We start from the raw sequence: 21,485 nt of genomic DNA, 5'->3' as shown, positions 1-21,485 counted from the left end.
TCTCAGCTACTGTGTGTATGTGTTTGTGTGTGTGTATGCACGCTTGGACGTGTATTTATATAAAAGTATACATGTGTGTGTTACTGTGTGTGAAGATGTGTATGTACTGTATGTGACTGTGTGTGTGTGTGTGTGTGTTTGTGTGTTTGTGTGAGAGAGAGAGAGGGTGTGTGTGTGTGTGATTTACCAGCTCCCTCATGAGCGGCTCAATATCTCGCCCTCATCCCAGTCAACCTGAGCGCAGTGGGCTGGGACAGAGCTGCTAAATATTCAACAGGAATGAATCAGTCTGGACACACACACAGTGACACACACACATACACACACACATACACACACACACACACACACACACACACACACACACACACACACACATGCACACACATTCACACTCACATATAAACACAAAACACACAGGCATGCACGCACTCTCTCTATCTCACACAAAAAACACACACACACACGCTCCCAAACCAGTCGCTGTGCGAGTATGTTTGCATCAGGCAACATTCCATCTCCCTGTTCAGCATCAGCCCTGTGCAGCCTAATAGTTAATGCATTTTCCCTGCCGCGGAAGAAAGAAGGGAGCGTGTGATAAAGGCAGAAGAAAGAGAGGGGTGGAGAGAGAGAGAGAGGGGTGGAGAGAGAGAGAGGGGCAGAACTGAGGGGCAGAACTGACTGCATTTTCAGCTGCAATTGAAAAGCATCTCGGCTGAACAAGCTCTGACACTTAGTGATAAATTCTGCGTGATGCTGCTTGAAGCTGTTAATCAGTTTGGGATGTCGAACATAATGCTGCATGTCTGTTCACCCCAGTGAGGGGAGAGACCTGCGGCCCTGATGCTGTCAACAACAGGGCCGGCGGAAGGCAATCCTGCGGCCCTGGTGCTGTCGACAACAGGGCCGGCGGAAGGTAATCCTGCGCCCTGGGCGAAATAGGACTATGTTCATAGACTGGCTGCAGCGTGCAGATCTGTTTCAATGTGGGGGAGCTCAACGTTGCTATTTTCCAGCGCTACTGTTGTGGGAAAATTGCGACCAGGCCTCACAGAAAAAATGGTTGCCTACAATTAGGCTAAGCAATTAGGCTTTTCACGTAACATAAACATATCACTGTAGGCTTAAATTGTATATGTTTTGATCAGACGTTCAGGCTGTGTCCCTTTGTTGATGGTTATAGGCGCCTTTTCTCAATAGTCAACTGGGCTTACTTCATGCAGAGGTGTTTGTGTGCATGTGTGCGTGTGCTTGTTTGTGTTTGTGTTCGTGCGTGCATGTGTACTTGTGTGCCAGTGTGTGTGTGTGTGTGGGCATTTGCGTGTGTCTATGAATATCTGTGTGTGTGTGTGTTTAGGCATCTGTATGCGTGTGGGTTTGTTTGTGTGTGTGTGTGTGTGTAGGTGTAACAAGTCTGATTGTATCTAATTTATCCTGAGCAAACAGCATTTTTTTGCTGTGTGCAAAGTCGTGTCTTCATGGTGTATTTCAGAGAACACTGGAAAACCTACCAGTATATGAAGAGTTCAGATGCAAAACCCTCTAAATCCGTCTGACCACTTTTCTTTTAAATGAGCATTTAAATTCAGGCTCCTATAGGTTTTTGCCTATAAATCGATATTTCAGACCAGGAAGAGAGTGGTATTTAGTGGGTTTAGAAGTTAAATTATTTGATTAGCGTATACTATGTGTGGAGCGCATCCCCTCACCATCTTTATCTCATTTTTGACATAGGTGGCATTTAGAGGCTTTTGCATCTGAACCCTTCATATGTTCAGGCATGGCTAATTGCATATTTGATACTTTACAGTGTGAATATATTTGAAATTGTGGTGAGGCTTGCAGCTGCCTGTTTTTTTAATCAAGGGCCAAGCACACAAAGGCAGAGTGAGCTATTTTAAATATGTTGTCAGACCTCTCCCCATGCAACTATATTAATGACATGGATCTGTTTAACAAATATACTGCTCAAAAAATTGTTGAAATTGACACTGTTTGGTTCTGAGCACAAGTAAAACTTTTGTTTTGAAAGAACTGTCAGACATTCTGTGAATGTAGCTTGAGAATGGAAAAAAGGGTGGAAGGTTTCAAAAAATGTTTTGAAAAACAATTTTTTTGAGCAGTGTATATTGATAATTTGAACTCTGAACCACTGACATCCAACCAATGATAACGCAGAGGTATATCCCCGAGAGTGCTCAGGGATTGGTGATCAGCGGTAGTTGTTGGTGCATGTCACCCATGCCTACAAAAGGCCCAAGGACATCCAGCAGGCTTATTGCATTCTGTGGAGAGTATGCTTAAACCCCCTAGAACAGTGGTTCTCAAACTTTTCACAAGTCCCACCATTATGACTGACATTAAAATTAAGTAGTGTAGACCAAATAAACTATTTTACATTGTACATACTGTTTTACATCATTTTTCCCCCAAGAAAGAAAAAAAAAAAATAGTTAAGTTAACTTCACTGATCAAGGACTTTTTATTGTATATATTTTGATGTAAGTGATTAATACATCTTTATGAAAGAAAAAAACCAACTCATGGAACATCTCTTGGCCAATCAGAAACAAATACATAATTCCAAAGAATCCAATTGTAGTATAATCTTAGAACACTCGACACCAAAGCTTTATTTACTTGCTTATGTGTTGCAGATATCAGTGCAGGACCATCGGTTCTCTTTATCTGAAGAAAAACTGAGCTAAACAAAATTTGAAGGATGAGTACAGACTCCCAAAGCCCTTATCCTTGCCTGTGGCACATTTGAGTAGAAACAGAGTCAATTTGGATTGTGTTAAAACCTTGATCATCATCATGCACACATAAGCAATATGGCAGTAGAATTTTAAACTTTCAGTTTTGGCTAAACCATGAGACAAGTAGTCAGTAAAACCACTCGACAAGCAACTTGGAACAAATGATCTCGGACAACTAAATTCCAAATACACTTTTTAATATATGCATTAAATGACACATATTGGAATAAAGAGTTGGAAAATAAAAAGTTGAGTAGGGAATGGTTTTGGAGTGCTGTTGAATTGATTCCACATTGATTCTGTGGAAGCTCTAGAATGTGCTTCTGTAGTTGGTGCAACAGTAGTTTTAGAGAGTTTTCACAGGCATTACAGGGTAGTAGCCTCCAAAGAGGGGATGCATCCACGGATTCTGTGGAGGAAGCTCTGCATCTGTGGAAGGTGCTTCTGTAGTTGGTGCAGCAGTAGTTTCAGGGGGGGGGAGGTGCAATAGTAGTTTCAGAGGGAGTCTTCACAGGCATTACAGGGTAGTAGCCTCCAAAGAGGGGATGCATCCACGGATTCTGTGGAGGAAGCTCTGCATCTGTGGAAGGTGCTTCTGTAGTTGGTGCAGCAGTAGTTTCAGGGGGGGGAGGTGCAATAGTAGTTTCAGAGGGAGTCTTCACAGGCATTACAGGGTAGTAGCCTCCAAAGAGGGGATGCATCCACGGATTCTGTGGAGGAAGCTCTGCATCTGTGGAAGGTGCTTCTGTAGTTGGTGCAGCAGTAGTTTCAGGGGGGGGAGGTGCAATAGTAGTTTCAGAGGGAGTCTTCACAGGCATTACAGGGTAGTAGCCTCCAAAGAGGGGATGCATCCACGGATTCTGTGGAGGAAGCTCTGCATCTGTGGAAGGTGCTTCTGTAGTTGGTGCAGCAGTAGTTTCAGGGGGGGGAGGTGCAATAGTAGTTTCAGAGGGAGTCTTCACAGGCATTACAGGGTAGTAGCCTCCAAAGAGGGGATGCATCCACGGATTCTGTGGAGGAAGCTCTGCATCTGTGGAAGGTGCTTCTGTAGTTGGTGCAGCAGTAGTTTCAGGGGGGGGAGGTGCAATAGTAGTTTCAGAGGGAGTCTTCACAGGCATTACAGGGTAGTAGCCTCCAAAGAGGGGATGCATCCACGGATTCTGTGGAGGAAGCTCTGCATCTGTGGAAGGTGCTTCTGTAGTTGGTGCAGCAGTAGTTTCAGGGGGGGGAGGTGCAATAGTAGTTTCAGAGGGAGTCTTCACAGGCATTACAGGGTAGTAGCCTCCAAAGAGGGGATGCATCCACGGATTCTGTGGAGGAAGCTCTGCATCTGTGGAAGGTGCTTCTGTAGTTGGTGCAACAGTAGTTTTAAGGGGGCAAGGTGCAGCAGTAGTTTTAAGGGGGCAAGGTGCAGCAGTAGTTTTAAGGGGGCAAGGTGCAGCAGTAGTTTCAGGGGGGGGAGGTGCAATAGTAGTTTCAGAGGGAGTCTTCACAGGCATTACAGGGTAGTAGCCTCCAAAGAGGGGATGCATCCACTGTTTCTGTGGAGGAAGCCCGGCAGCTGTGGAAGGTGCTTCTGTAGTTGGTGCAACAGTAGTTTTAAGGGGGCAAGGTGCAGCAGTAGTTTTAAGGGGGCAAGGTGCAGCAGTAGTTTTAAGGGGGAAAGGTGCAACAGTAGTTTTAAGGGGGCAAGGTGCAACAGTAGTTTTAAGGGGGCAAGGTGCAACAGTAGTTTTAAGGGGGCAAGGTGCAGCAGCAGTTTTAAGGGGGCAAGGTGCAACAGTAGTTTTAAGGGGGAAAGGTGCAACAGTAGTTTTAAGGGGGCAAGGTGCAGCAGTAGTTTTAAGGGGGAAAGGTGCAACAGTAGTTTTAAGGGGGCAAGGTGCAGCAGTAGTTTTAAGGGGGCAAGGTGCAGCAGTAGTTTCAGGGGGGGGAGGTGCAATAGTAGTTTCAGAGGGAGTCTTCACAGGCATTACAGGATAGTAGCCTCCAAAGAGGGGATGCATCCACTGTTGCTTCTGTGGAGGAAGCACGGCAGCTGTGGAAGGTGCAACAGTAGTTTTAGGGGGGGAAGGTGCAACAGTAGTTTCAGAGGGAGTCTTCACAGGCATTACAGGGTAGTAGCCTCCAAAGGGGGGCATCCACTGTTGATTCTGTGGAGGAAGCCCAGCAGCTGTGGAAGGTGCTTTTGTAGTTGGTGCAACAGTAGTTTCAGAGGGAGTCTTCACAGGCATTACAGGGTAGTAGCCTCCAAAGAAGGGGGGCATCCACTGTTGATTCTGTGGAGGAAGCCCAGCAGCTGTGGTAGGTGCTTCTGTGGTTGGAGCTGGAGTAGTGGATAAAACTGGAGAGACTTGGTCTGAGCTTGATGCAGAGCAGGAGAGGGTTACTGGATTGTTGTGCCACAACAACTGCAGCAAGTGGCTATTTCCCTGGAGGAAGACATAAAATAATGCAGTCATACACCTAAGTATAAGTATATATACTCTTTTGATCCCGTGAGGGAAATTTGGTCTCTGCATTTATCCCAATCCGTGAATTAGTGAAACACTCAGCACACAGTGAACGCACAGTGAGGTGAAGCACATGAATCCCAGCGCATTGAGCTGCCTGCAACAGCGGCGCTCGGTGAGCAGTGAGGGGTTAGGTGCCTTGCTCAAGGGCACTTCAGCCATGCCTACTGGTCAAGGTTTGAACCAGCAACCCTCCGGTTACCTAGCTCAACAAAACTGAAACATGTCCCACATTAATTGAAATGCTAAATAATTGCTTGGGGTCCCTTTGCCCAACTTCAGGAACACTTTTGGTTTAAGAGCCTTTCATCTACAACCAGTAAGGACACTCCTATGCACACATATCTGTTTACAAGGGACCAAATTGTATGTAATTTTTATTATGTTCACCATTAGCTTCCACCCCTCTGGTGAGTTGATTGGACTTCACCCAGGAAAGTCTAACTGTTCAAGCTACTAAAATCGATTCATGAAATGTATGCCAACAAAAAAGCCTGAAGGCAACAGAATATGTCAAGATCACTGTTACAGTAAGTGAGCTTGCCTTTTTAATGTGCGAGTGTGAACTTCCTCAATCTTACATTTAAGGTGTCAATTCAGGGGGGTCCCTATATTTGTGATTAAGGACAATAAGGATCTTAATTTTATTTTCAGGTGTTAATTCAGGGATTCCTTGATTAAGGGGGGGGGAGGGGGGGGGGGGGGGGTTAAGGGGAAATCAGGTAAAGGGGGGAAAAGGGGTAAATTCAGTAGGCTTCTCTCCTTAATTGACCTAAATCCACACACTTCTACGTAAACAGCTTCTGTAATTAAGTAGTTGTTTTTAAAGTCAAAAATAAATCATTAAAGGGAGTGAAAATTAGTTGTTTCATAGTGATTGATGGCATCTCTATGGGCGGCTGTTACTCCCACCCTGACAATTTAAAAGAGAAAATCCCCTGACGTGACATGAAAACCATAGCTTACCCATTTTAGAACATCACAACCATCAAATGGGGCGACAAACACAAGGCCCACTGCAGTCCTTTTCACAGAATAGCCACAGTCTCCTGGTAGCTGGCTTAATGAGAGAGGCGTGCCACCTGTTAGAAAAAAAAAAAAAAAAGTCCCAAGGGTTGCAAGGAATCAGCTGAATTAGGTTACTGATGTCGACAGACAGTTATCGTGTACACTGCAAAAAAAAAAAAAAAAAAAAAGTAGTAATTCAATACTTTTCTTACCTCTGTTTAACTGGAGTGAAGAACATCCAGGGCCTTGTGCAGAGAACTCCATGAGGTCATTAGTACATAATAAATTTGGTTGCATACGATGCCAAGCCTTAAAGTCTTCAGTGGCGCTTTGTCCACCCACCTGGCCAGGATGTGGATCGTCAGCTTGAAATTTATCAGAGCCATCGTCTGCAGTGTTTTCTCCAACAGATCGTCCCTCATATTCCAGATTTCGACCAAGTGAAATATCCCCTGTGCCGAAAGTAATTGTCCCAGTGTGAATGTTCTCAGACCTTTCCTTACGATGCAGCTCGTCTCTTTGCACTATTTCGAGGCTTATACCACATGTTTGGCCAATGTAAAGAAATACAAAACACAAACCAAGCCTCATTTTTATAAAAGTAGTAGCCTACAACCAGGGAGCTGGACTAACCATGGTCTCACAACTCTTTCAGTAGCCTATAAATAGGCCTACTCAATTACCACCAATTGAAATGAGATCAGTGACCAAGCCTCTGATCAGGCTTTAATTGATGATGCAGCTGAACACTTAAATAATCAAGACCTACTATAGGGCTCTGGGCCTACTCTTTAATTTCATTAACAGCTGAACAGATACAGCTGGCCCATTGGTTTTAGGAAGGCTACATCAATTAGGCTAAGTGGACAAGCTGTCCCAGTAAACTTTTTGTCAAGGAGCATACATTATTATTACAGACTATTACAAAAATCGGTCTACCTACAGTATTTAATATGATGCCATCTGTTAGGTGTGCATTTAAACGTGACATTAGGAACGCACTACTAGTGTCGCTGTCTCATATCACCCCGCGATAGGACCATCTTATTGCGGGGAAACGAGCTCATTGCGCCACTGATTCGGTGACATGGTGAGATTCAGACTTTACCTTATTACATTGTCTTCTCTCTGCTACGTTCCACTGCTAGCAACCTGACGATTCAGGCACGCGGGAGAAAAGTTTTTCAACCTGTGCACTTTTCTGTATTCTGCAGCACTATGCTTTGAACGTCTCATTCATGACTGTTATTTAACCGATATCAGTGAAAATGAATTGCTTACAGCTCCTGCATTTAAACCATCTATGTCATTATTTGACAATCAATGTGTTTTCAATGTTGTAGCTCGCTGTGCTGTGGCGCCCCCTAATTGCCCAGAATGCCCATGCCTTCCGCCGGCCCTGGTCGACAACTGCTGTGTGTGTGTATGTGTGTGTGTGTAAAATAGAGTGACTCATCTGAACAGCTGTGTGTCCTAACAGCTCTCCAGCAGGAAGAGGCCGCTCTTTTTGTCCAGCAGAGAAGGTCTGACCATCAGCCCTCCGTCCCTCTGGCCACTGGCTGAAAGGGGATTATGAGCTAAAAACAATTTGGAGCATCAGAGGAAAGGTGCTGCCCAGAGTCCAGAAGACCTTTCTTTCCACAGCTTCTAGCCTGTGAAAGGAAACTAAAAGTGTGTGTGTGTGTGTGTGTGTGTGTGTCACAGCCCACCCCTGATCTTTCCAACAGTGCTGGTTCCTGTTTAACTGCAGAACAGAGACATTTGTGCTTCTTCCATTAAACTCTGTGGCCCCATGTGTGTTATCAGGGGAGGTAACAGCCTACATCGCCTTAACCAAGAACCAACTCCAAGGTCCTCCCGCCCCTCTCGTCTCAACACCTGTCTTTTTTCCTCTACACTCCTCCCTTCCTCCTCTCCTTCCTCTTATCACCTGTCTTTTTTCCTCTCCACTTTCTTCTCAACTCCTTTCCTATCTTTTTCCCTCCTCTCCTCTGTTATCTCCTTTCCTTCTCTGACCTCTTCTTTCCATCTCTCCTCTCCTTTCCCCACCTGTCCTCCCTTCCTCTCTTCCCTCCTCTCCTCCTCCTCCATCCCCCACTCCCTGAGTGTTTTCAGTTGTAGGTGTCAGTCCCAGCGCTGTCTTTATCAGGGGTTAACCAGAGTAAACAGCCACTTCTCCCCCCGGCTGATTGAATTCATGTTGAGAGTGTTTGTTTGTAATCAGCTGGCTGCTTCCAAAGCCTCTGGCAGCGGCCGGCTTCAGAGCGGGGCAGGGAGAGGTTGGGGGGGGGGGGGGAGGTTGGGGGGGCAGGGAGAGGTTGGGGTTGGGGGGGGGGAGGTTGGGGGGGGGGGGGGGGGGGGGGGGGGGGGGGTCCATTGCAGATTGGCCATTACCTAAATAAGAGCACACGAGAAGGCCACAGCACTTGGCTGCCTCAAATGCGGAGACACAGAATTGTGATCAGTTCAAGGGCCACAAAACATGGCAAACTAAGCAGAGGCTTCAAGTGCCTCTATATGGGATATATGGAAGGGTGGAGTGTGTGTGTGTGTGTGTGTGTGTGTGCGTAAATGTGTATTTTCTTTAACGCTACAAAGTTTTTCTAGCAGGCTGTTTCTTTGTTTTCAGAAGAGTACCTTGGGTTCTTATTGGATATTGTCTTATTGCGATTTGTTTCTGCTTATGGGGAGCCAGATAACACTCAGTCTAACCTAGAGCAGGTGTGTGTGTCCTGCAGTGGATGTGTGTGCTGCTGCTCCCTGGTGAGGAGTCTGCCTGTCCACTCCTGCGACACTGACTGTGTTTCAAGGAAACTTAATCAGCTGATCTTCCTACAGGAACTGTTCAGGCATTCTCACACACACACACACACACACACACACATTATGATTGTGTGTGTGTGTGTGTGTGTGTGTGTATGTGTAGATATGCATGTTGTACATGACCATATGTGAAAATGTGGATGTGTATATATTCAGTACATGTGTGTGTGTGTGTGTGTGTGTGTGTGTGTGTGTGTGTGTGTGTGTGAGATTTACCAGCTCAATATCTCGCCCTCATCCCAGTCAGCTTGAGCACACTGGGCCAGGACAGAGCTGCTAAATATTCAACAGGATCGAATCAGTCTGGACACATACACACACACGCTGATAGACAAATGCATACAGTTTTCCTCTTCCGTCTGCTAACCTGAAATATTACAGGAAGATGTAGAGACCACCACAACACTCACCAGACAGAAAGAGACACACACACACACACACACACAAACCTCCTGTTCTATGAAACTTAAGCACAAAGGGCCTTGATCAGATCTGAGGGAGGGTCTCGTAATGAGGCCTATGCAGCCAGCCAGCCACCCGCCACCACACACACACACACACACACACACACACACACACACACACACAGTGCCTTCATGTTGGTCAGTGATATTGGTCTGCTGCTTCTGTAAGACCACATCCGTAAAGGTTTGTTTGCACTTGGACGTCAAACAGATTTCATAATTCACCTGCCGGAAGCATACGGCTTTTTCTGCCTGTCATGTCAATGTCTCTCTCAGTCTCGAGATTTGCACTTCTGTCAGCAGACTTATCTCTGAAGATCAACGTCAATGTTATGGGTGGAAAAGTACAATCTTTCAGCTTCTCCTATTTGGCATGCTCCAACCTGGCTGGGATTTCCTCTGTGCGCGTGTGTGTGTATGAGTGTATGCAAATGTATGACTTCCTTTTTACCGCATCAGATTGGCTCCCACACTGATCGGATGCTTTGGATAATTGGGGCTGAATTATTGGTTCATTCTGAGGTTGAAAGTGGTTCTGGTGTTTAGGGCCTGCTTCGCCCAGCGAGGCCGTGATCCACTTGTGAGCGGCCCGTCACGAGAGCCGCAAGGTTAACACTCCACTTATAGAGGAGTCAATATCAGCTCTGCTTCATTAGCACGAGGCTGTTGGGCATGGGAGCTTTCATGAATTTCATGAGGGGTGGACTCATTTAAATGGTAGTGATGGTGCAGCTGTCTACACACACACACACACAGGATAGACATACAGGCTGGAGGGAAGGCTATCTTTGTTTTTCTACATGTCCATGTGCGCACACGCACACATGTGTCTAAAAACACTGAAATAAAAAAAGATGCCTGCTTGTTTCCTGGAGGCCTATTTTTGTCCATTAAAAATATATGTATAGTTTATACTTTATACACTTTGTACACTGTTTCAAATTAATTGTGTAATGCAGTGAATAAATGCATAATTCCAGCTTTTAGCTTTTACACAGATATCGGGACATCATAGATCAATCTTTTTCTCAATGCATTTAGTATTGTAGAATCACTGAATTGTCATATCATTGTTATGGGCAAAGTCTTGTGAGGCATCGATTTATCAGTTACTCTGTGATTCCCACCCCTACACACACACACACACACACGTTTAATTCTCACCCAACACCAGTGATGCCTCTGTGTGTGTCATTTCACTCCCACCTCATTATCACCAGTGTACCACCACAGCAGGTAAATGGCAGCCAGCCATGTTTACTAGCTTCAGGTGAACAATAAATGGGAATGAAGTGAGTGTGTGTGTGTGTGTGTGTGTGTGTCTGTGTGTGAGGAGGACTCTCAGATAAACTCATGACTTTGGCTCAGGTCCTACACACACAACAGCAGGGGATAAGACCTGCTGTAAGATTGATCACTTTAACAAACACACCCACACACACATATACTGTAACAGCAGGAGGGGTGAACACACAGAATAGTCAAATAATAACACACACACACAGGATGACAAATATTAACACAGACACAAACACAGAAATAATAACAAACACATAAATGATGATAGAGTAACACATCTACCTTTCAGAGAACATAATTAGTGACATTGGGTAGGAATCTTGCATGTGACAGAGCTCCTCAGCGTGCACGCACACACACATACACACACACACACAGACTGATGTGGGGGCGTGAGCTGACATGTCTGCAGTTCACTTACAGGCAGCTAATGAGTTCTGACCTTGTTTCAAAGCCGTACACGGATGACCTACATACGTCCAGGGAATGCAATGGTGCCAGAAATAGCAAATAGAATGTCTATTACTCTGGGAAATCTGGTGCAGGCCCTATGTGGCAGGATGATTATCATGTCCAGTACATCTTTAGGGTCAAGTTTTCTTATTTAGTTTAAAGCCTCATGAATGTTTCAACAGTTGGAGACTTTGAGAGCAACCAATGCCATGGTGTGTGTGTGTGTGTGTTTGAGGGGAATCCATCCATCTTTTTGACACCAGCTCAAATCTTTAACAAATCACTAACCTGTTGTCTCCACACAATATTTTTTGATGAGCGTGCAAAACTATAATCAAGACAAAACCTAATGATTGTATTTTCTTACAGTATAGTCAAGACAAATCCTAATGATTGTATTCTCTTACAGTCTAGTTAAGACAAAACCCAACTGTCCTCTTTTACACCAGTAGAAAGAATATGATGAAACAATAAAATAAAAGAATCTTGACAAGACCCACTATGTGTCAAAAGAGTTTCTACTCAAGAACTCTATTCTGTGCACGCAAACAAACAAAAACAAAAACACACACACAAACCATACTCATACTCTAACAGACATGAACAGTAATATGCTTGTAGATTGTGGTTAAGAAAATGTGACCCTCAAAATGGCCTCTTTTGGAGCGAATATTGTAAAGCGTCTTTACTAAGATTGCAAAGTGAAAAAGTCATGTGTGTGTGTGTGTGACCTGTTGAGGTAAATGTGACACACATACACAGCTCTTTCGCTCTCTTACACACACCTTTCATCTCTCTCCCCTTCTGCTCCCCCTCTCATCTTCAGTGTGTGTGTTTGTATGTGTATGTGTGTAATTGACAGGAGCATGTGCAGAGTGTGACAATCGATTATCCGGCTCCTTTCAGTCGACCGCTGCCTTAATTGCAACCTGTCTTTGGGAGTGGAGCGAGAGCAGAGAGGCGCACGGGGGTGGGGGGGCACTTTTCCCTCTCTGTTCCTAAAGGACACACATAGGCAGGACGACATATAAAAGAGTCTTCAGTGTAAAGTGCCTCTGGGAAGGAAATCGTGAGCGACAGCTTCAGGAGTGAATGTAAGCAGCCGCAAACAGAAAAAAGCAAACATCATTGCATACATTCAACAGCAACCGCACCTGTAATTACATGAGGTCCTGAGGGACGTTGTGTTTTGTCATTTGAGACATAGTGGAAATTACCTCCTCGGTCTAGTAACAATAAAACCAACTAGGCTACACAATTTTGCATTGAAACTGGAATTTAATACACTTTTTTCTTCTTCTAAATGTACAGCAAAAACACATAGACAGGTATGCAAGTGCACACACGGGCAAGCACACGTCTCTGGTGTGAGATCAGAAATGTGCTTCAGGGCACAAACAGACAACCCACAGTCCCTCCTCCCTTCCACATGCCAATGCAGAAATGAAAAGGAAGGGAAAAAGGCTTTGGAAATGGGGGCTCTCTCACGTGTTGAGACTGTGGTCTAACAGCGCCCCCTGCTGCTGCCATGCTGATACATATGAACTAATAAAGGCAGAGCTGCTGTATCTGACTGGTTTGGAGCATAAGGGTGTGTTTCGTTCCTCCCTTACCAAGCTATCAACACCTTCCAATAGGTGTAGTTTGGTGTAACATTAAAATGGAGTTGTCAAAGATAGTCCTGGTCATGGTAATTATAATTCACAAGTCTGGGATGATCCAAATTGGCCTCAGATACTGTAGCAGAAGCAACAGAAGAGGGTCTGTGTCTGTCTGCCTTTGGAGACCACAGGACTGCATTGATGTGTGGATTCTCTCACAGACTCCAATCATGTATGAAATTAAAGTAACAGCAAGTAGCACGCATATAAACACACCCATCTCAAAGATTGTCATTTAGGGTTGGTACTTCCCTAACACTCTGCACTTTGTATCTGGCGCAATACACACCACCACCAAGATTCATGGGAGGTGTGATTTTTTCTGTCATAAAATTGCTATTACACTACTGATTAGTCTATTTTTGTCCTATTTTGGTTGGTGCATTTGTTCAAGAAGAACAGTATCTAATATTTCAACTATCACTTTCTCCATTTCAACAACAAAAAAAAAGTTCCTTGTACATTTCTCAAGAAAATAAAGCATCAAGCACCCTTTGATCTGAAAAGTAAGCAGCACAGCACACACATTTGCAGTAATCATTAGACACTAGTGCATGAACAGACGGAGACGGAGTCGGCTTTGTGGAGGTTTTTGAGATGTTGTTGCAGCTTTTATTTTCCAGATGTGTCACCACCATGACCACCCATTACACACTGATGCGTTCAGCCAGAGTCGGGAGGGGCAGCGGGGACACTCTGACCCCAAGGTCGTAGGGTCAGAGGTCGGGAGGGGTACAAGGGGTCACACACAGTCCTTACAGGAGGACCCAGCGAAATGTACCGAGGACAGGAAAATGAGCAGCAGACAAGCCTCTCTGATTGGCTCAGATTGGCTCAGAGCAACCAACAAGCCTCTCTAATTGGCTCTGAGCAGCTGACAAGCCTCTCTGATTGGCTCTGAGCAGCTGACAAGCCTCTCTGATTGGCTCTGAGCAGCTGATAAGCCTCTCTGATTGGTTCAGAGCAGACGATGAGCCTCTCTGATTGGCTCTGAGCAGCCAACGAGCCTTTTGGATAGGCTTGGAGTAGCTCTACTTCCTGTCCTTGGGGACTCTACTCAAGTGCAATTCTGTGCTCACAGTCCTGATCGGCACTTCAGGGGGGGGGGTAAGAGTTGGGGTGGGCGGGGGCATCAGGCTAGAGAACGCTGCAGCCCCCAAAAGCATGCACACAACACAGGAGACAATTAGAAACAAAAAACATAAGAGAAAAATAAATACATTTGGGATTAAAAAAAAAAAAATCTTAATACATTACTTAAGTTTTTATGTCTTTTGTTTTTTTTTTTCTTTCCTTTTATCGTCTTCTACTGTTTATGTGTTTAATATATATATTCTAAACACACAGCACTTTGTACAATTTGGCTTACAAGTTCTCTGTCTTCTTAGCAGGGGAATGGGGAAGGGAGAAGGGAGGTTTCAGCAGAGGGGGCAAACAGCAACATCGGCAGGCACGAGGTGAGGAGGCGGGGGGCATTTAGGAGGGGGATATTTTGGGATAGCTTGAGGGAGGGGGGCAGGTCCATCATCCCTGATTGCCTTTAGCCATTGGAGGAGGAGACACAGGATCACGCTCCTGACTCCTCCCCCTCTTCTTCTTTCTTTTTCCTCCTCTTTTCTCCTCTCTTCTCTCTCTCTCCATCTCTTCTGTGCCCTAGGAAAGAGTCTTAGCAGGAGTGCGAAGAGGAAAGGAATAAAAGAGTTGTGTGTGTGTGTGTGTGTGTGTGGAGAGAGAAATCTATAGAGATAACCAAACAGAATGGTTGAGTGAGAGAGAAGAGAAGAGAAGAGAAGAGAAGAGAAGAGAAGGAAAGAAAGAAAGGAAGGAAGAGAAGAGGAGAAAGAGAGAGAGAGAACCCAGGGCGGAGAAGAGGGGTTTGAGGAAGAAAAGCTCCTCTCGCGTTGGCTGGGCAGAGAGATCTTGGTAGCACTATCTCTTATCTGTGGAGAGACACAAGGACACAGGAAGGACATTTAGAGAAGAAAAAAGACCATAAAAGCATCTATCCGTCACACCATAACACAGTCCACAACCACCAGGCACTCCAGACACGCCATCAGCAACGCCAGAGTCTACATTCTCCATAATGGAATAGAATGGAAATCAGCGTGGCATCAACATGGTTTCGGGGTTTGGGTGTTAAAGTGCTGTGTGGTATTTTAAAAGTAAGAGATGGTTTTGGGGTTTGGATTTTAAAGTGCTGTGTGGTATTTTAAAAGTAAGAGATGGTTTTGGGGTTTGGATGTTAAAGTGCTGTACCTTTGCTCTCCTCGGGGTCCTCCGTCGGGCCTGCTTGCCTTTGGCGCAGTAGACTAAAGTACTTGGTCTCCATTTCCTGTGGAACACCACAAATACCATACACTTTACTACACTACTCTACGTTTACATTGGTAAAAAAAATAAATATACAAACGTATTGAAGTCCAGGTCTACAATGGTACTATAGCCACTTCTCAGTGTCAAACACAACATGGATGTATGGATGTTTAATTACCATAACATTCAGAGTGGTTCATACTTGATGCTGTTTTAGACAGCCAAGGTTCACTTTTGAGCCAGTAGTGTTTTGTACAAAATATGAACAATTAGCGTGCTAAAGTGACATGGTACTCTAGTACTGTAAAAAAGGCTACCGTCACTAAAAACAAATCTGGACTAATGCTGCTATATGTTATATTAGATCCAGGATTTTAAGCTGTCGGAAATGTATTGGTGAATTCGGTATCTATCGATCTAACTATAATACACACACAGACAATCACACACACACACACACACACACACACACACACACCTTGAGCTGGTTGAGGCTGGCCTGTAGGTTGCGCAGGTGTGTGAAGACCTGTCGGCTGAAGGTGGAGATGCTGCCCGTAGGGTATCCCGAGGGGCAGCGCAGGCTGATGCCCGAGTCGCCCACGCAGCCGCGCGACAGGGCCAGTCCCTTGGCCCCCACTGCCAGCTCGTCGTCCGTGCTGCTCTCGCCCGAACCCCCGAAGCCCTCCAGTACCAGATAACCTGCTGCCAGACGGGGACGGAGCAGAGAGGAGGAGGTGAGTGAGGAGCAGAGAGGAGGAGGTGAGTGAGGAGCAGAAAGGAGGAGGTGAGTGAGGAGCAGGAGGTGAGTGAGGAGCAGAGAGGAGGAGGTGAGTGAGGAGCAGGAGGTGAGTGAGGAGCAGTGAGGAGCAGAGAGGAGGAGGTGAGTGAGAAGCAGGAGGTGAGTGAGGAGCAGAGAGGAGGTGAGTGAGGAGCAATGGAGCAGAGAGGAGAAGGTGAGTGAGGAGCAGGAGGTAAGTGAGGAGCAGGAGATGAGTGAGGAGCAAAGGAGGAGGTGAGTGAGGAGCAGGAGGTAAGTGAGGAGCAGGAGATGAGTGAGGAGCAAAGGAGGAGGTGAGTGAGGAGCAGAGAGCAGGAGGTGAGTGAGCAATGGAGCAGAGAGGAGGTGAGTGAGGAGCAGGAGATGAGTGAGGAGCAGAGAGGCGGAGGTGAGTGAGGAGCAGAGAGCAGGAGGTGAGTGAGGAGCAGAGAGGAGGAGGTGAGTGAGGAGCAGAGAGGAGGTGAGTGAGGAGCAGAGAGGAGGAGGTGAGTGAGGAGCAATGGAGCAGAGAGGAGAAGGTGAGTGAGGAGCAGGAGGTAAGTGAGGAGCAGGAGATGAGTGAGGAGCAGAGGAGGAGGTGAGTGAGGAGCAGGAGATGAGTGAGGAGCAGAGGAGGAGGTGAGTGAGGAGCAGGAGGTAAGTGAGGAGCAGGAGATGAGTGAGGAGCAAAGGAGGAGGTGAGTGAGGAGCAGAGAGCAGGAGGTGAGTGAGCAATGGAGCAGAGAGGAGGTGAGTGAGGAGCAGAGAGGCGGAGGTGAGTGAGGAGCAGAGAGCAGGAGGTGAGTGAGGAGCAGAGAGGAGGAGGTGAGTGAGGAGCAGAGAGGAGGTGAGTGAGGAGCAGAGAGGAGGAGGTGAGTGAGGAGCAGGAGGTGAGTGAGGAGCAGAGAGGAGGAGGTGAGTGAGGAGCAATGGAGCAGAGAGGAGGAGGTGAGTGAGGAGCAGGAGGTAAGTGAGGAGCAGGAGATGAGTGAGGAGCAGGAGATGAGTGAGGAGCAGGAGATGAGTGAGGAGCAGAGGAGGAGGTGAGTGAGGAGCAGAGAGGAGGAGGTTAGTGAGGAGCAATGGAGCAGAGAGCAGGAGGTGAGTGAGGAGCAGAGAGGAGGATGTGAGTGAGGAGCAGAGAGGAGGTGGTGAGTGAGGAGCAATGGAGCAGAGAGGAGGAGGTGAGTGAGGAGCAATGGAGCAGAGAGGAGGAGGTGAGTGAGGAGCAATGGAGCAGAGAGGAGGAGGTGAGTGAGGAGCAGGAGGTGAGTGAGGAGCAGAGAGCAGGAGGTGAGTGAGGAGCAATGGAGCAGAGAGGAGGAGGTGAGTGAGGAGCAGAGAGGAGGTGGTGAGTGAGGAGCAATGGAGCAGAGAGGAGGAGGTGAGTGAGGAGCAGAGAGGAGGTGGTGAGTGAGGAGCAGAGAGGAGGAGGTGAGTGAGGAGCAATGGAGCAGAGAGCAGGAGGTGAGTGAGGAGCAGGAGGTGAGAGGAGCAGAGAGGAGGAGGTGAGTGAGGAGCAGAGAGGAGGAGGTGAGTGAGGAGCAATGGAGCAGAGAGCAGGAGAGAGTAAATGAACAGAGAAGAGGAGCAGCTGTACTGTAGAAAGGGCTGAATCTCATCATAATAACAGAGTAATGAAGCAGTGGGCTATGGCCAATAACCTACAGAAGAATTTATTTAAATGGTAGCTTCTGATAAAAAGCAACAATATTATCTCAGTTGATCTGCAGTTGCCTAATTTAATGTAGCGCTATATTAGAGAAGCTAATCGAGCAGCTGAGAAGCCAAGTCCCAATTTCCAAGATCAATGGCAAATGATGGTGAAAGTCAAGTGATAAGAGTGAGGATCCACACATCAATTATGCAGCTACTAAATCTGTCCACCAGAGGGTTCTGAAGAGGCTCCATCTGCTCACCATAGTCCTCGGCCGCCTCGAAGAAGCCCGTGTCCCCGGAGGCGAGGTCCTGCGGCAGCGGCCGGTCCGCTCTGGGCTCGGCGGCCCTCCCTGAGCCGTTCTCTATCGCCGCCCTGCTGGGGGAGTCGGCGGCGGGGGTGCGCAGCGACGTGGTCCTCAGGAGACGGCTGCCCGAGCCGCGGCCCCCGCGAGAGCTCTCCTCCTGAGTCATGAGCTGCGCCAGCAACACCTGCTTCAGTGACGACACTGCAACACACACACACACACACACACACACACACATATATTAGAGAAGCAGTGAATGGGGGAGGGTACACAGAGTAACACAGTAAGTAGTTTAGTGTGTGTGTGTGTGTGTGTGTGTGTGTGTGTGTGTATGTGTCTGCTCAACTCACAGGTTTTAACCCTGTGTTAGTGTGTGTCTGTGTGTACTCTGACAGGTTTTGAGCACCTCTGTAATATGTAGTGCAGTGTGTGTGTGTGTGTGTGTGTGTGTGTGTGTGTGTGTGTACACTCTCTACTCACAGGTTCTGAGTGCCTCCTCTGCCCTGTAGGGTTCTAAATCCCTGCCGTCATTGGCCCCGCCCGGCGGCTGCTGGAGGAATGCCATCCCATCAGCCCCCTCTGCGTCCAGGTACGAGCCTTCCTCTGGGATGACATCGTCTTCCTCATCTGGCTTCATCGTCCCTGTGAAGGACACAGCGCTCTGGTCAACTAAGGACAAAGGGACACAGTCCTCGTCAAGCAGGAGTTAGATACGAGATGTGAAGCAGAGAAGGACAGAAGAGTGTAAAGACAATGCACGTCACAGTTACATTGACAGCTATATACAGTTACATTGACAGCTATACACAGTTACATTGACAGCTATATACAGTTACATTGACAGCTATATACAGTTACATTGACAGCTATATACAGTTACATTGACAGCTATATACAGTATTTCTTGGGGGTTTTCTTTTTGCCTTTATGCAGATAGGATAGTGACGAGACTTGACAGAAAGAGAGTGGGAGAGAGACGGGGTAGGATTGGGAAATGACCCAGGCTGGACTCGAACCCGGGTCCCCGTGAGCACTTGGACCTAAAGGTGGTATGGACGCTGTAGCCAGTTGCACCACACACACACATTAACAGCTATACTGACAATTATGAGGATACAGTAGCTAAAGTTAGCATGTTAATTAGCAAATTACGTTACTGAAATGGTTACCGGTAGATAACGTTAGCTATTTTGTTTGACTAGCAATACTTCGCAATATTAAAACCGGCAGACCTGTAAACTGTCATTGTCTGTCATACTGTGTACAGTACAAGGAAGTTCATCAGCCGGTATAAGCGAATCCAGAATTGTGACGCACATTGAGCGCATAACGTGTGACACTGCTAATGCTATAGCTGATGAAAATGATAAGGTCACCTACCTGTAGAGTGGGCGCTTCCTGAGGAGAGACGGTCAGAGTCCTTCCCTAGTTTGGACACACCTGCCGAGATCAGATCCACACCGTCCCTCTCGCCACTATAGACACACACACACACAAAGACAGGGTTGAGGGTCAGGAACCGCTCGAGTGAATCCACACAAGAACAGAATGGAACAGACCTTCCTGTTGAGAGCAATGCTTTGTGCTGCTGAACACAGTGGAGACACAGACACAGACACACAGACACACACACACACACACACACACACACACACACACACACACACACACCCTTTGTGGTGCAGTTGTCCACCAATGAGTCTCAATCGATGAAAGCCCATTACATGATCCTTACTGGCCTATCACAGCAGGGGCCATAGAGAGGCTTGCATTAAATAATTATAGCACTCAGCCAAAGGAAATGAGTCAGTGGATTTCTCCAGTAGTTCTAAAGGCCATGCAATATTTAAGTGTCTCTTACTTTCAGTGATTATGCATCTACTGTACATAGTACATCGTCTCCTATACCATAAACATCTGGGTGGTTAGGATTGTCTATTCGGTTATTAAATCATGATGCAATTATGGGCTGATAATTCTCTTTCCAGGTCCAACGGCTTTCAGAGCCGCTCGTTTTTCTCCATAGACAGTAAAATGAACTATTTTTTCAGAGTAGCCTTTAAAAAAAAAATTGTCGTTCTACTACTCACTTGTTGCCTCAGCCTAGTGATGGTGACAAGGTTTACAAATTGCGTAAACCGACTGGCTGCGCTATGAAAAATGTTTTGGCGAAAAAGCTGTTGGGCCCGTGACATTGGACTTAACAACCAAATATACTCCAATAGCAGAGACATCTGGGTGGTTATGATCGTTTTAATATACTCCAATAGCACAGACATCTGATCATCTATACTCCTACACCATAGATATCAGGGTGGTTATGATTGTCTGTACTCACTCTGGTTGAGGCAGTGGGATGACACTGTGTGGCTTCACCTTCATGGCTTCTGCCCTCTGGCTGATCTGACGCTGCCACCTAGTAGAGAGAGAGAGAGAGAGAGAGAGAGAGAGAGAGAGAGAGAGAGAGAGAGAGAGAGAGAGAGAGAGAGAGAGAAGTGTTTGTGATCTGACATCTGACACCAGGGACATTCAGAAAGAGAATTAGAGCTAGAGAGAGATGAGGGGAGGAGAGAGAAAGAGGGGGGGGGGGGGGCACTCACGTCCTCTGCTCGGACACAGTCTGGGCCATCAACTCGTAGATCTGAGCTCCGTTGTCCGACATGGACAGCACAAAGAAGGACCTGTTATCTGATGGATGGACACACAAACGGACACACACATACACACACAGTTAGAGCTGCATTTCCACTCACATTCACCACTGCATGTTTGTGTGTGTGTGTGTGTGTGTGTGTGTGTGTGTGTGTGTGTGTGTGTGTGTGTCTTACCTGTGGCGACTGACCGGACCATGACGGTGCTGAGTTTGATGACGGGGCTAAAGATGTGTTTGGTGTCGGCGGTTCCTGCCAGGTTCTTGCTGTGGCACTTGAGCACCAGACGCTCGTCCTGTTTTTGCAGCAGAACCAGAATGTCCTCCAGCAGCAGCGTGTAGAGCTCTGACACACACACACACACACACAGAGAAGAGAGACGTTAGGACACACACACACAGTATGCAATTGTTAGGAGACTTTGCTCAGTGGCCGATGAAGGACGAAGCCTAATCAATAAAATAAAGTGACAGAGGATTCAAGAGCAATGCAGAGGACAGCCACAACACATGCTGCATGCTGTACCCAGGATCTAGGGGTCAACACATGCCCTGTACCCAGGATCTAGGGGTCAACACATGCACTGTGTCCGCAGCCATTCACACTATATGGGAATAATCTGACTTCTCTAAACAGTGGCAGTGTGGTCAGTGGCTTACCGATGGTCTTGTCTTTGTTCACCTTCCAGGACAGGGGTCCTTCGTGAACCATCTTCTTTTTGGTCAAGTCCAGGGTCTGAGATGCCGCCGGCGAAAAACAAGGAAGACAACAAGATCAGCATGTACAGCTAGCAGGCCTCTGGAGCACAATCCGAGTG

At 46.7% G+C, this 21,485-nt stretch overlaps 2 protein-coding genes across 5 annotated transcripts in view; both read right to left on the bottom strand.

Annotated features, from left to right (window-relative positions):
• Positions 1-3,226: 3,226 nt before the first annotated feature.
• LOC121688940 (mucin-2-like) lies at positions 3,227-6,950 on the bottom strand. Its single transcript, XM_042068857.1, has 4 exons — positions 6,493-6,950; positions 6,239-6,354; positions 4,673-5,191; positions 3,227-4,333 (listed from the first exon to the last, which is right to left on the bottom strand). Exons 1-4 carry the CDS (start codon positions 6,869-6,871, stop codon positions 3,227-3,229), a joined length of 2,121 nt encoding a protein of 706 aa, XP_041924791.1. The 5' UTR covers positions 6,872-6,950.
• Positions 6,951-13,559: 6,609 nt separating this feature from the next.
• arhgef12a (Rho guanine nucleotide exchange factor (GEF) 12a) overlaps positions 13,560-21,485 on the bottom strand; it is a 66,023-nt gene continuing 58,097 nt past the window's right edge. For 2 of the 4 annotated variants that reach the window (XM_042067032.1, XM_042067035.1), the window contains 10 exons: positions 21,328-21,403; positions 20,846-21,013; positions 20,618-20,705; positions 20,356-20,433; positions 19,398-19,492; positions 18,498-18,686; positions 17,973-18,218; positions 15,775-15,998; positions 15,240-15,315; positions 13,560-14,920 (listed from right to left, as the gene is read on the bottom strand). In XM_042067032.1, coding sequence (XP_041922966.1) covers positions 14,910-14,920; positions 15,240-15,315; positions 15,775-15,998; positions 17,973-18,218; positions 18,498-18,686; positions 19,398-19,492; positions 20,356-20,433; positions 20,618-20,705; positions 20,846-21,013; positions 21,328-21,403 — 1,251 coding nt within the window. In that variant the 3' untranslated portion in view covers positions 13,560-14,909. The remainder of the gene's footprint in view (positions 14,921-15,239; positions 15,316-15,774; positions 15,999-17,972; positions 18,219-18,497; positions 18,687-19,397; positions 19,493-20,355; positions 20,434-20,617; positions 20,706-20,845; positions 21,014-21,327; positions 21,404-21,485) is intronic. The other 2 variants (XM_042067033.1, XM_042067034.1) reach the window with 2 other exon arrangements.

This window comes from Alosa sapidissima, chromosome 17, assembly GCF_018492685.1.
Source record: "Alosa sapidissima isolate fAloSap1 chromosome 17, fAloSap1.pri, whole genome shotgun sequence".
In the NCBI taxonomy this organism is placed as follows: domain Eukaryota; kingdom Metazoa; phylum Chordata; class Actinopteri; order Clupeiformes; family Clupeidae; genus Alosa; species Alosa sapidissima.
Note: the sequence above shows the minus strand (reverse complement) of the source record. Positions and strands in the feature narration are given on the sequence as shown.